At 45.0% G+C, this 14,739-nt stretch overlaps 1 protein-coding gene across 2 annotated transcripts in view; it reads right to left on the reverse strand.

Moving 5' to 3' along the window:
* The window catches only part of LYST (lysosomal trafficking regulator), a 3,192,287-nt gene that overhangs the window by 2,291,858 nt on the left and 885,690 nt on the right, over positions 1–14,739 (reverse strand). For both annotated transcript variants that reach the window (XM_078648813.1, XM_078648812.1), the window contains one exon: positions 8,389–8,579. In XM_078648813.1, coding sequence (XP_078504939.1) covers positions 8,389–8,579 — 191 coding nt within the window. The remainder of the gene's footprint in view (positions 1–8,388; positions 8,580–14,739) is intronic.

A 14,739-nucleotide genomic window follows, 5' to 3' on the forward strand; every position in this document is an offset into this window, starting at 1 on the left:
GGAGTCATGAAGGTTTTTGAAAAGTTTTATACCCAGCTTTATACGGAGGAAAGGACTATGATATCTAGTAAGTCCGGGACGGAGGGGTTCCTGCAAGACATTGTTACACCTAAAATTACAGTAAAACAGAATGAGGCTCTCTCAGCACCAATTATATGGGAGGAGGTGGAAATGGCCATAAAATCTTTGGCCAATGGAAAGGCCGCTGGCCCTGACCCTATCCCGCTAGAATTTTATAGGGCTTTCTCTCAAGAAATCCGACTGGATGTTTTATCTGTTTTTGGGGAGGCACAAAGGGGTGTTATCAGCCGCGGGCCGTGGAGGGAGTTACGGTGGGGCAGGGAGGCGGGGAGGGGGCGGGGCAGGGTGGAGAGGGCTAAAAACCGGCACCTGGATAATTACAGGTAAGTAAACAATTTAAATAATAAAACAAATTTCGTAGCGCGCACTGCATCGCAAAATGCGATGCAGTGTGCACTACGAAATTCGTTTTATTAATCAAATTGTTTACTTACCTGTAATTATCCAGGTGCCGGTTTTTAGCCCTCTCCACCCTGCCCCGCCCCCTCCCCGCCTCCCTGCCCCACCGTAACTCCCTCCACGGCCCACGGCTGGGTGTTATACCCGAATGCTGGAGGCGAACAACCATTGTTCTTTTTAAGAAAAAGGATAAGTCTGAGTTAAATCCCTCCTCCTATCGACCTATTTCACTTATTAATACAGATAAGTAAGGTTTATTCTAAAATCCTAGCCACTAGACCCGCGAAAGTCATCACTCCGCTAGTTTCCATACGTCAACACAGGTTTATTCCTGGAAGGGATACGGCTGACCTTGTCAGGCGGGTCATTGCTTTGTTGGATTGGGCACAGGCCACAAATCGCCCATGCGGGTGATCCTGTTGGACGCCGAGAAGGTGTTCAACAGAGTCTCCTGGCGATTTTTGTGGGCAGTGCTTTGCTGGAAAGGGTTCTGTACTGAATTCTTTCAGGCACTGCAGGCGTTGTATATTTTCCCAGATGCAACAATTTGTATTTCAGGGCAGGAAACAGGGATATTTAACATCAGTAGGGGCACTAGGCAAGGGTGTCCATGTTCACCCTTGTTTTTTGCTCTGTACATTGACCCTTTACTCAACAAAATTGAAGGGAATCAAAATATTTTGCAGATCACGGTCAATGATACAGACTATAAAAAGCTAGCTTATGTGGACGACATCGTGGTTTTAACTAGGGATGTCGCCCTGGCCTTTGCGACCCTGAAGACTCTCGCAGAGAAAACATCAGGCTATAAATTGAATATTGAGAAGACGCATATTTTACATTCAGCGTCTGTGTCCTGCCGATGTCCCTGTTGTTACCGAAGCAACTTACTTGGGAGTTAAAACCACCGCCTCAGTTGATACTATCCCCGACCTGAACATCTTGCCAGTGGTCGAATCTATAAACACTAAACTAGAAAGACTAGATCATTTGCATCTCTCACTATACGGCCGTTGTAATATACTTAAAATGCTGTTTTTTCCATAGTTCATGTATTTATTCAGAACCATCCCTCTGGAGTTTTCTCAAGAATGCTCGGTTAGGGCTGAGAGGATATGCTCTAGATTTCTCTGGGGCTTTCGTTGATCGGGTAGGGCTGCCAAATGGATGTATCTCCTGAGGGACCGTGGGGGCTGGGCGGTTCCCAATGTCTTGCTGTACAATTGGTCATCCATGCTGAAACATTTGGGAGTACCCTTAGTAGGGGATAGGGCTAAGGGTCCCGTTGGCTAACAGAACAATTATTTATGAAATAGGTCTGGGAAAGGCCGCTAAAGGCATCCTAGTCCGGACATTGGAACCGAGTTATTTAAAAAAAACGAGGTTCAAAGTAATTAGCGCTGCGTATTCGATTTGGCGAAATATTTGGTGTAAATGGAAAATCTCAAATATCAATGCTTATACGACGTTTTCGGCTGCCGGCATTTTGCCATCAGGTTATCTTTAGATGGCAGCGGATGAGTCTGAAAGTTTTTGGGGATTTATGACAGGAAGGGCAAATGGCATCCTTTTAAGGGAGAAGTTTCGGTTAAATAATCACAACTTTTTAAAGTATCTTCAGATTAGGAGCTTTTTTGATAGACACCAAAGTGGGGCCACTTCTGTGTTTTAAGAGATCTCTATAGTTTAATTAAGTCAAAGGAAAGTGAGAATAGGTACAATTTATTAATATCTTTTATCTTATTCTCCGGATGATATCAATGATCAGAATGTCAAGTGGGAGTGAAAACTTGGGAAGAAGGGGGTCGATATTGGTTACGCCTTAGAACTGGCAAGTCAGGTCTTAATCTCTGGCAGCCTACGGACTCAATGTTATATGGCAGTGTTTGATTTGTACTACACCCCTGCGAAGATTGCTAAGAGGTGGGGGGTGGAAGGACAATAGATGTGGCAGGTGTGGAGCTCAAGCGGCGGATGCAATTCATATGTTTTATCTGTGCCCACTCCTGGGGGGATTCTTTCACGAAATTGAGTACTTTATAAATTCAGTTTTAAAAATTCTGGTAGTAATTTTCCCAGAGTTGGTCATAATGGGATGAGAGGATACTGGGATGAGTGGAAGATCTAGAAATACTGCAGCCTTTTTGTTTATAGAAATGGCGATGGCTCGGCTGTGCATTACGTCACAATGGATAGGTCCGGAAGCTCCTACTTTTTTAAATTGTAGATCTAGGATATTGGCATTGTATAAAATGGAGTCTGTGAGAAGTTGGCCTGATATATGATGCTCACTAGTTCTAGTGATCACCTTGTATCAGTCCAAACAACCCTTATGGTGATTGGTTGTAAGTCAACCTTATAGACCAGCTATCCTAATGGTAGCATGGACAAAGCAGTCTTAGGCTAAACTCTTTTGGCATGTGAAGCCAGCTGTTTTACCACATATAACCCCTTGAATACCAGATGAAAGGACACCACACAGGTTGTTATGAAAATAAACGATATATTTATTAATAACACCACCTCTGAACTCTTTATGAGGTCAGAGGGCTAAGCACATGACAATCTCTTAGGAAAAATACGGTAAGTTGCACAAAATTACAATGGTGCCCTAGGGGCACGGCAAACCATATACTAAGTAAAAGGTATAAGTCAATGGAGCCTTGAAGAAAGATGCTGCAGGCGACCAGGAGGAAGATGTCCGGTGCGATCCACGGGTGGATCGAGGAAGAAGAGGACCTGAAAGCAGAAGGGACAGTGTTCAAAGTCACTAGCCAGTGACCAGTGCGGAACCAGGAGGGAACCAGAGGCTGTCGTCGCGATCAGGTGAAGAGTGGATGCTTGTCTCTGCAGCCATGTGGACCAGGAGGTGTCTTCGACGACCAGGATGGAGGCACGAGCTGTCCCACGCAGGCTCTCGCTGTGGGCGGTGTCGGATCCGGATTTGGAGTCAACAGGCCTTGGCAAAGGCAACCCACGCGGTGAGTGGAAACGGCGTCTGGAGTGGACCAGGAGGGTCCGGGATGCTCCTCTTTTGGAAGGAAGCAAGGGCCAGTCTGGAGCAACCAGACCAGCAGTGTAGATTTCGTGGATCGTCGTCTAGGAGGTCACTAGCCAGCCGGCAAGTGACCAGACAACGCGTCGAGCAGCAATCAAGCAAAAGGGCCCCACGCAGATCTCGTGGATGCTGGAGGGCTGCTGGTCTTTGGTGCAGGAGCTGCTCGGGGCTGGGGCTTCTCAATCCCCAAAGCACTTTCTCGAGGATGCCTCCGAAGTCGTGCTGGAAGCGAAGTGCAGTCTCTTCAAGATGGCCGGTCCCACGTGTCTCGTCGCACCCACGGGTCTCAGCTGTGCTGCAGATGTGAGTAGAGGTCAGAGAGGTCTAGGAGACCGGGTCTCGTCGGGCTCTGAAGTCTGGATCCGGCAGGAAGGACGACAAAGTGGACCGCTAGGACGCTTGATGGTGCCTGCAGTAGCAGGGTGGACACTCCTTGCCCACAAGGGAGATTCTTCAGTCTTCTGTGGAGCAGAACGTCGAAGTCCAGAGTTTCTTCTTGTAAAGTTTCAATTCAGGATAATCTAATTTGGAATGGGACCAGCTCCTACCTTTATCCTGCTAAAGGGGGCTGTACTATGACTAGGTCCCTCCTATGGGTGGGACCAGGAAGGGGGTGGTTACACCCCCTATCCTTTGTCTGGTTTCGTGCCAGAGCTGGGGCTGGAGTGCCCCAGCAACTGGTTTGAACCGGTGTATGCACAGGGACACCTTGTGTGCCCCAGGCATGTCTCATTCCTTACAGGCCTGTCCTACCTAATACACAAAATCCTGTCTGGGGTGGTGCTAACACCTCCCAAGGCAGGAAACCCTTTGTCCAGGCCTCCCTCGCTGGAAGGACTCCCAGCAGCAGGAGGTCAGACTTGTGTCTGTGGTGGCAGCATCCATTTTGTGATGCTGAGGCTCGAGTTAACTTTAACCGGGGTTCGCAGTTACATACATGTCGTGTCCCTCTAAAAGGGTGGAATGCTACCCCCGTGGCTAGAACTGGCGAGGGGGTAGTATTCCAATTCGTATGACACCTTACTCGACATGTTTTGATAATGCTATACCAAAGTTAGCAATAACCGCGAGGATTATAATGCACTTAAGAGTATATAGTATAGCGTTATCATGGAACAGCTATAAGGACTTGGTTCCGCAAGCTGCAGACAGGCTCAGCTCATGCTAGAGCACCATCTCACATAATTCCAAGTACTCTGCCTTCAGGATTGATAAGGCCTGCCATAGGAGTGACTGATAGGAATATATGTGTCCATTTTGGGGTTAGATATAGGTATACTATATCTACAGCAAAGGGTGATTACACCATCTTGTCCCAGTTGTCTTACCAGCCAGTTGTGTCTGTTTAGATGGCCAGCCAGGGGTGGCATAATACATGCTTCAGCCCCTGGTAGGCCTTGGGTTCACCTATGCCCTGGGTACCTAAGGTACACTGTACAGGGGCTGATAAGGGGTCTCAATACCAATTGGTAAATGCACCTAAAGTACATGGATGTCAATTTAGAGAGCGAACAGCTAGGCTGTGGGTCTGATTAGCAGGCCCACAGCGAGGGAAAGTCGTAAACCAGTGAAGCAAAAAGCAAAAATCTGGGGTGACCATAGGATTGCAGACCCTACTCTCCTACAGAGTCGTCTGTGTATCTCTTGAGGGGGAAAAGGAGACGGGAGATGGGTACTAGAATATCTCTGTGTATGCTATTTGCCATGATAGCTTTCAACGATCAAAAAATAAAAAAAGTTGAAAAAAACAAAAAAATAAATCAAATGAAGCTTCCTCATTCATATCCACCGGGGGGGGGGGGGGGGGGGGGGGGGTGGCAGAGAAGCATGCGAGTATCTGGAGAGGTATTCTGCTGGCGTCCGCCAAATCCTCACACCAATCCATGTTGGTATCATAGGGCTAGTATTCTTCAGGATCCAACGACCTCTCCCATTCCTCCCAGAGTCCCAGCCCATAAGAATAGGGCTCAGGCTTCAGCCTGGAAGGCATGGCTTCACTCAGATACAGTCGCAATCGGACGACACCCCTCCAGCTCCATCCTGAAGTCGGGGATCAGAATGGGGACAGTGCCTGAAGCATCGATATCGGCATCGGGGGAAGGTCGAAGCAGCACTACTGGTGCCAATCCGATCCATCTGTCCATCCCTGGTGCCTGAGCCAGCGTGGATCCATTAGTGTGTCCCCCGAGCCCATGGGGCCAAGAGGTGCGCCAGAGGGAATGGGCTGCTTAAATATGAGGTGCATGGCCTCATACAGTTCTTGTAATGGGGCAGAGGTTGCTCTGGCTCCTGGAAACTCCGGTAGGAGCGGAGATGGCCCAGGCGCTGGCTCAACCTCGGAGCCAGGCCTCAAATGTCTCGTCAGCTGATGGACGAGGTGAAGTCGAAGAACGCTCCAACTTATTTTTATGTTAGGGACTACCCGAATAGCCCAATGACTGAGTGCAACGAGGATCTCAGACTCTGCAATAGCTCCCAGAACCTTCCTCTTGACCGGGATCTGTATTGTCACAGCTTCGCACATTTCACCACCAGAAGCTTGGGGGATAGCTCCCACAAGGCCTTTGGGTTCATGGCATGGCAATCGGAGCAGGCCTTCAGATCTGGTCGCGCTCGAGGCACCAAAGGCATAGAAGATGCGGGTCAGTCACCAACCTCGAGCAGTGACAGGCACCACAGGGCTTGAAGCCGGCCTTCTTGAATGACATCCCTGCCACATCAGGAGTTAAACCTCAAAAAGACTTAGAAAAAAACGTCGAACTAATCTGTCAAAAATGGACTAAGGGATAGATCTTCTCCAGATTTGCGCTGACTGGAGCTGAATAAAAAGAGCTGACGCCAGTGCGCTGGCGTGGCACCTAAACAGGCACCATGCATGTCACCTTCTGTGGGGACGGCATCATGCACAGCCCAACAACGCCACCAACCGGCGCGCAGGGGTACTGCTCATGAAAAGATTTCTGGATCCAGTCTGACGCCTCAGGTTAAAATTAAGGTACAGAATCTGCGGCTAAAAGTCTCTGTCAGATACATCTATACTAAACGACTTATAGGGGCTTTCTGACAGTTCTCTTTGTCCATTGGTCTGTTGTTGCGTCATTCACATTTTTATTCCGCCCAATGTAGCATACAGCATGGGCAATGAGTCAGACTACTTCAGCCATTGGCCAACTTCACTGAGAGTGATAGCATTCCGCTCATTCACAAGAAGCACATCTGAACACAAAGTAAATGTAAATTGATACTTGTATAGCGCACTACTCACTCGCAAGGGTCTCAAGGCGCTTGTACGAATACCGCTGTGGAACCCATCCTGGCTTTCCCTGTGAGGTGTCCACTCCTGGGCACCCCCAAGGTGGAGGCCAGGCATCCTTAGCGTTGTGGGGGCTGTTGTGGAGATTAAGCAAGCTATTGCCCAGAGTTGCAGAGTGGGACTCCATGATTGGAATAGGCACCGAGGCGAGAATGATCAGGTCTGTGGAATTTTTGAGCCCAAGACCCGCCGAGGCGGGGAATTGAACCCTGGTCCCGGGCTAGACCTCTGCATCCGGGTCTGCCGCTCTAACCATTGAGCCACACTTCTCCTAAGTAGTTTCTCCTAAGTAGTTTCCTACAGTGCCAGTGCCTACGAGTGCTTTTTGAGGAACATAAAAAGTTTATTTTTTTTCCATTTTTTTGTTATTATTGTCAAATGCCCAGCAACTTTTACTGTTTTATATAAAAAAACAATGCTAAAATACTAGCAGCCACTGCTTGTTTTTTGTTTTAATCAGGCAAGTGTGCTAATTATGAGGCGTTGTTTGAAGGCTTTCACGAATACTGTATCCTCAAAATTGCTTTTAAAGTTACTGTGGAATTTCTACAGTGCCGACAGGGATTGATTCAAGAATTTTTATCTACAAAGTGGAAGCAGATGTGGCCTAATAGCCAGAGCCACTAACCTTGAAACTGGCAAACCAGGTCTGTGTCCCAATCTCAGCTCAACATCCTATGCTGCTGAGCAAATAACTTGATCCACCCATGCCTTCAAAACATGTGTAATGTAATCTTGCTGTAAACTCATGTAAAGAATTCGAATATCCTTCGGAAAAGTTTGCACCATATAAAACGGCAAAAGAATACAGGCATAGGTGGCATTTTTTAGCATCAACTTGGGCATCCTGCTCATCAGGGGCAGCTCCTCTGTTATACTGGGAATAGAGCAGCGCGGGGATTGGGACTGGAGCTTGCGCAGTGTGCAGCAGTTCCAGGATAGGAAGCGAGGATCTGGATCAAGGCAGCGGCCGTCGGAGCAGTTAAGCGCTATTTTCTTAATTAAAATTCTGGGGATTTTTTGTTGGTGTTCCCCCTCCCCCCACCCACCCCTTAGCAGTAGAACTGGCCACTACTGAAGCACATATGATACATTTTACAATAGGTTCACACGCAGTACAGCAGTGGATACTTACAAAGAAGAATTTCCATGTAATAAGACGGGGAAGAACAAGAGATAATATATATGAGCATGAAATAATACAAGGTATGACTAAGATGGAGCTATGTTGTTTACCGAAACAATAACAGGTGCTCTACAAAAAGCACATAAATAAGTCAAAAAGCAAAGGATAGAGCCAGTCTGGACTGCAAACGTGCTCCAGAGATCACCAGGATAGGATCCTTGATTGCCCCTACAAGTAATAAAGGTTGCCAAAGAACAGAAGTAGGAGTAGTCACATTGTGGGGAAATTTACTTCACACATTGGAGATTCGAGTCCTTGCATCTGTCCCAAGATCTACTTTTTTTTTACTAATACAGAAATATCTTGCCTGTGAAAGAAGAGATTAGTTTTGAAATCTTACGCTAAACTTACCATTAATGGCCCAACATCCACTTCTTTCGGCTTCATGAAAAGTTCTTTAATTTGCTCATTTTGCAAAATATCTTTATTGATATATTTGGAATAATTGTTCTTGGGTTTGCCATATTTACAGGACACAATAGAGGTACAAGCTGCACCACAAGTATATAAATAAAATGCCTCTTCTGAACCAATGGTTGCACCTATGATGAAAAACGTGTATTAGATTAATACTACTTTAAAACAAGTCGAATAAAGTCATACATATGTCATAAATAAAAATCAAACTTCCCAGAAACATCAGGTAATGTATACATTTCTAACGGTTTTCTGAATAAAGAGTTACTATCTGTATACAACACTGATTATGATGTCAGAACAACCCTGTAATAAAACCCAAATGTCTGCAGTTGCCTGCTTGCGATAATGTTTCACCAACTCAGGAAACGGATTTTAATAGTCACCGAAAAATTTCCAGGACCGTACAGAGGCACAGGCATGAACACAGTGTGCCTTTATATTTAAAAAAAAAAATCTTTTTATTATTTTAAAGCAAAAAAATAAACAGACATATCCGGTGCCATGCATACATCCAATAATGACAGGGTGAATTGGTACAAAAAACAGGATAGACGTAGAGCAGCAAATATACTCGAGAGGCTCGCACAATTAAGCACAAAACAAAATGTGCATCAGTATAATCGGTTAACAGTTTAGTTGCGGGTCCTCAATACCTTCCCACCCATAAAATCGAAACGGCAGGAGAATCATGGCAACCAAATACTAGAGGTTAAGGATCAAAGTCAGGATATGTCGCCAATATTACGAGTAAAGGAAAGACTGAGAAAAAATGAAAAAGAGAAAAAACCATATGGGCGATAACAAAAAGAAAACAATTAACCCATCCCCCCACCCTGCACCCCTGCAAACAGCTATCGCCTAACCCCGAGTAGCAGCGTGCCTGTCGCCCCAACTAACAAGGTTCTAAAAGAAGAATCTACCGAAGTAGAGAAGAGAAGTGGAGGAGGGCATGTTCGTACAGGCTCCCGGTCGCCCCTCCCCCCCGCCAGAACCAAGGATCCCCAAAGTGAAGTCAAGAAATCTATCCGATAGCGAATATGTATCTCAACAAGGGGATCTTCAAACATCGCCCAGCCTTACTATAGCATAAGTCTAGCAGATCCCGTGCCCATCGATACTTGAGTCAAACCCAGTCTTTGGATCTCATCCTTGCCCCTCCCTATCAGACACATGAGTCCCCTCCAGATAAACCACCTCTTCCACAGGACAGTCCGAGTATGATAAAACTGTAATAGAACTCAATGCAAGACAAAGTGGTAATACGATAGTGCAGTGAACATCGTCAGGTCCAGAGATTCCCTTCCCCGTTATGAACTCCCAGTGTTGAGTCGTCCGCCATCTTAGCGGCTCAGATGCATAGGGAAGTGGCGCAGTTGTATTCCGATAACAATTCTCATAAAAAGTTTCAGGAGTGAGAACATCAATTAGTCCCTTCCATAGTCGGCAACAATCGTAGGTTAAACAATCCCTTGGTTACATCAAGCTTGTGTACATCGTCCAAAACACTGGTCAAAGGCTCCGATACTTCACACGCTAGGGGGTCTATTTCCTTCATCAGAGTGGCCATATTGGGTGTCTCGGTTGTCGATGTTTCTTGTAGTGGAGTAGGGTCCGGTCCAATTCGCTCCATCGCAGCCAAGCGCACCATCATCGTCTGAGTGGGGTCTTCAACGAACACATGAATTGACTCAATGGCTGCCAACACAGTTCGTAGCGACGGATCACCCACATTCCGTTCAACCACTCTTCGATCGGTGTCGATCATGATCGCTTCCCCGGGCAGGCTCGATGTCTCAGAGGGGGACGGGGAATAGGGAACGGTCGATTGCAGAGGGAAACTTATCAGTTGTTTCGATGGCGGAGATTCAAACCCAGCGAACACCAGCGGGCCCGTTACCGGGTCACCGGGCACGGCCCCCGTCCACAGCTGCAAGCATTGAGTGGTCACCCCCCCTCCTCCGACTTTCAGCAAGGCAGCCAACCGTCATCCACATCAATCCGAAAAAGCGAGGAAAAAGGTTTTTTCCCCCACTCCGGTAGACCGGACCCAATCACACCACCACAGCCGATGTTGTTGAACTGAAACCCGGATGGGCCAGGACTCGAGACCCCGGCTTCTGTGTAAATTTAGGCCGCAAACTTCCACTCGTCATATCTTCGTCAGCCGAGCAATTAGAGATCTCGGGAAAGTACCATTAATCTCACGGCAGGTTCATACACGCTGTGGCTGGGCGCAAGGACAGGATAAATATCAGGATATTCCGGCGGGAGTAAGAGGTCGGCGGAGCTGGGAGCCTACGCGGCCATCTTGGTTGCTAGCGTTGCTCCTCCCCCAGTGTGCCTTTATAAATGCATTGAACTACGTCACACTGTACCTAATTGGGTTGCCGCGTGTGGCCTTTCATGTGAGAGATTATGACACCACAAAGTATACCACTCTGGTGGTACCGATGCATACAGCCTCTCTGCATCCTGTGGCACCTCCTCCTGTATAGCCTACGGAGTCACCAAGTGTAGCCTCGCAAGTGAGACCCTGCAATGTGTTCCTTCAAAATTGGGCCAGCAGTGTCAACGAAAGCAGCCTTTCAAGTGACAGCCTACACCGCCATGGCCTCTCACAGTAGTGATACATCTCCGTATTACAGGGAAACACCTCATGTACCAAATACACACCTTCCATACACAACGTTAACTAACATCTACATGTATAGAAAGGGACTTTGGGTCAGCCCTTTTCACCCCTTAGCTTTTTTGGGTTAACCCCCTTCAAATAGTGTTTCAGCGGACTCACAGTCCTCAGTTGGCCCGGCCCACAGCACGTTACGAATTTATGCATGATAAAAAAGTAGGGTTTCTTTTCTCATTTTTGCACAGGTGATCCAGCAAAAGGCCAGGATAAATATTTCACAATCCATGTATCATTCACAATGGGCTCATATACACATTCAGATTTTTCCTGACAGTTTTGCTGGGGGTCAAGTTTTATTTCACTTTGATCTGAATTAGCCACTACCTAACTAATCTTCACAGATCAACACTCTTCCTTTGGTCAATGGACCATTAGTCGAGTAGTTGATGGTGATATTAACAAAATCATTAATCTATCTTATAACTTTTCAAAATAATCACTGAATCCAAGTGAGATTCAATAATTGTATTTAATAATTCATTCAAAATGAACGCTCATTTGTACACATTCACAATGCAAACTCCATCAACTTTCATGGGAGAGAAAATTAATTTATCAAATATCATTTAGATACACAAATACATTCAACAATCCCAACACATTAGGAGTGACAGATGAAGAGACAAAATACATTATACCTCTCCTTTCTCAAGAAATATGCAAAAATTTAAGATAGAAAGATAGTAACCTAGATAAAACGGGAACCCCAACCCCTGGCCAAAAGGATTGGTGGAGGTCACCTGATTTGAGAGTCAGGAGACAAAGACTATAGGACAGGCGCAGGATAGGATTATACTTAATACACTTCTCTAGAGCCCAACGCACAGGAGCGCATCCCTCTCTTACACCCTCTGCCTCCTCAATATTTTTCCGCAAATCTTCAATCTAGTCAGGTTGTCTTAAGTATTGAATCTGCTCAGTCTGTTCATCCCAGAAGCAGTTTTCGTACACTGCTCACTCAGCATCAACGTCTCTTCATAGCAGCTCTCTCTCTCTCTTAATCTCAAGTCACTCAAGTTATACCCTTGAATTTTGCATATCCCACCCTCAAAGGTTGCAAAAATTTGTGAATCATGAACTGTAATTGGGCCGGGGCAGGGGAGTTGTCATCACCTCATGCGGTCATCCCAAAATTCTTAATTAATTCTTTGTTTAGTACACCCTTCCCTCTTAAGTTATTCAATGTTTCAGAACACATCCCTTTACATGCATTCACAAAACAGATAGATACAATTTTTATATAATTTCTTCAGTTGAGGAACTTTCCCAAGCACACGTTCTTGGTAGCCGATCAATGTCCCGGTCAGCAGGTCATTCCCAGATTTTAGTGCGCAGACTCAACTTGCATTACGTTTCACCCGCCATCTTTTCTTTTGGCTTAGTACGTCAGGCCCAAAACTTTCATTATTGACAAACGAATCATAAACAGATGTTAATTTCTAAAATATGTTATTATCACTGTTTACCTCCCCCTTCTACTCTATACCATGTTCTTTTCTTCTTCGTTTAGCTAAAGCAGTATCAGCGACAGCTCTTTTAAATCCAGGCAAGCAGTACTTCAAGACCTACAGTTAGAAACTCTTTGCACATGCGTGAGAGTTTTCCTCTCACATGGGTTAATCACGTGGTTATTTACGTGGGACGGGTTCGCACATGCGCATGGCGATTTTCGGTTTTAAGCAGGATTTCAGTTACGTGGCACATTATTCTTTGTTAATTAAGCAAGCAGAAAGCCTTTTTCCCCATATGTGAATGTCGTGTGTATGTTAATTATTCTTTCAAGTTTCGATTTATACTTGTTAGTACTTGTTAAAGAGAGGTTGATTTGAGCAAGTTTCTTTTCTTTGAATCCTTGCTTCATCAATCCCCCAATAGCATTTTAGAGCCATCATAAAAAAAACATCATTACCAATTGCTAATTAGATTTTAGTGTCTACATTTGTTTTTATACCTTCTTTATTTCTTTCTTTTATGTTCATCCCTTTCATTCTACCATACAGATTGTCTTTCATTTCTTCTAACTCAATCTCTTCCCACTTTCTCTTTCTTCCCATTCTTTTGTTCTTCATTTCAATCATTGAACTGGTCTTCAATTTTCTCTTACAACATTTATAAGTGACTACTATCATTAATATCACTAATGCTATTGAAATTGTAGGTATCACTATTTTTCCTAATAAACTACTTCCAAAGGTGGAAAACCAATTTCCTAATTTAGAAAGACTTTTGCTAAATCTTTCCCATGCACCGTCAACCTCCATTGGGTCAAATCATTATGAATCTTCAATATATTCTTGATATATCCCTCAATACCTTTACTTTTATCTGGGATATTTGTACAGCAGTGTTGAACTTTCAACATGACACAGACTCCACCCTCTCTTGTCAAAAGAATATCAAGGGCAAATCTATTTTGCAAAATCGTAGATCTGATCGCCACCATTTCAGTATTGATCATTAAGAATCCTCCAGCAGTATCGGTTAATAAAAGGTCAACTACAGTGGACAACTAACGTATTTTAGGAGAGTTTAAAGTTTCTGTTTCTACTTGTTAGTACTTGTTAACGAGAGGTAGATTCGAGCAACTTTATTTTCTTTGAATCCTTGCTCCATCACAGTGGTATCATCTTTTTCATTCTGCACTGCAAGCATGAAGATTGCACACAAGCCTTAATTCTACTTATGCAAACTTTCGGAAAATGGGGATTGGCAGCACCAATGGAGTTGCTATCAAAACAATCCACAAGGAACAAACCAGATGTTAAGCTTCCATCTTGCTTCTGGTTCGAAGTCAGGCATTTTTTACATATGCTCCATCTGCCACGGTGATGTGCTGCAGTATAGTGTATAGGCCAGTCTCTACCTGGAAAAAAAGAAGCATGCAGCATAGATGCCAAGTTTTCAGGCTGCATATGTGTGACATTTTCATGGTTTCAGTGTACTTATGAGTGACATTCAACAACCAAATGTGTGAGACTTAGAGTGACACTTTCTCATAAGTAAACCCAAACAATGAAGTCCATGGAAAGAGAGAAATATCAGAAATGCCAGATCTTTAAATTGCTACTAAAACCCTGAACGGAAGGTCATTAATGTGCTGTCCCTGTCAAGGATGAGCGTACTCTAAAACGATTGTGGCACCATGATATTATATAAGTAAGTCTTTGTAGACAGCACAAATACACAAGTCAGTATTTCCCCGGACAACCATGACTCTAGTCTGTTTCTATAGTGATAGCATTAACCTATGAGGCTTCAAATGTTAGAGTGCATTTCCCATTGATTACTTTACTTGAATTTATCTTTCATTTTGAGGTGTTTCTAACATTATTTTACAAGCAGTTACCTGAAGGTGAAAGACCAACTTTTTTCAGCTGCGTCTTTGCCCCTGCCCTCACACTCTGATATAGTCCCATTGCAGTTCTAAGGGCTCTTCTGGACGCCCCAGTACAAAAAAGTGACTGCCAGGCTAAACCAGCAGAGAGTGCCTTGAAACTAGCTGGCCAAGTCGGGGCTGCAAACTTTTGTGGTGCAGTTTCCACCTTCCAGGAGGAACTGCATGTTTGTTGGGCAGCATAAACTTCGGGATGGTG

The sequence above is a fragment of the Lissotriton helveticus genome, chromosome 6 (genome assembly GCF_964261635.1).
Source record: "Lissotriton helveticus chromosome 6, aLisHel1.1, whole genome shotgun sequence".
NCBI lineage: Eukaryota > Metazoa > Chordata > Amphibia > Caudata > Salamandridae > Lissotriton > Lissotriton helveticus.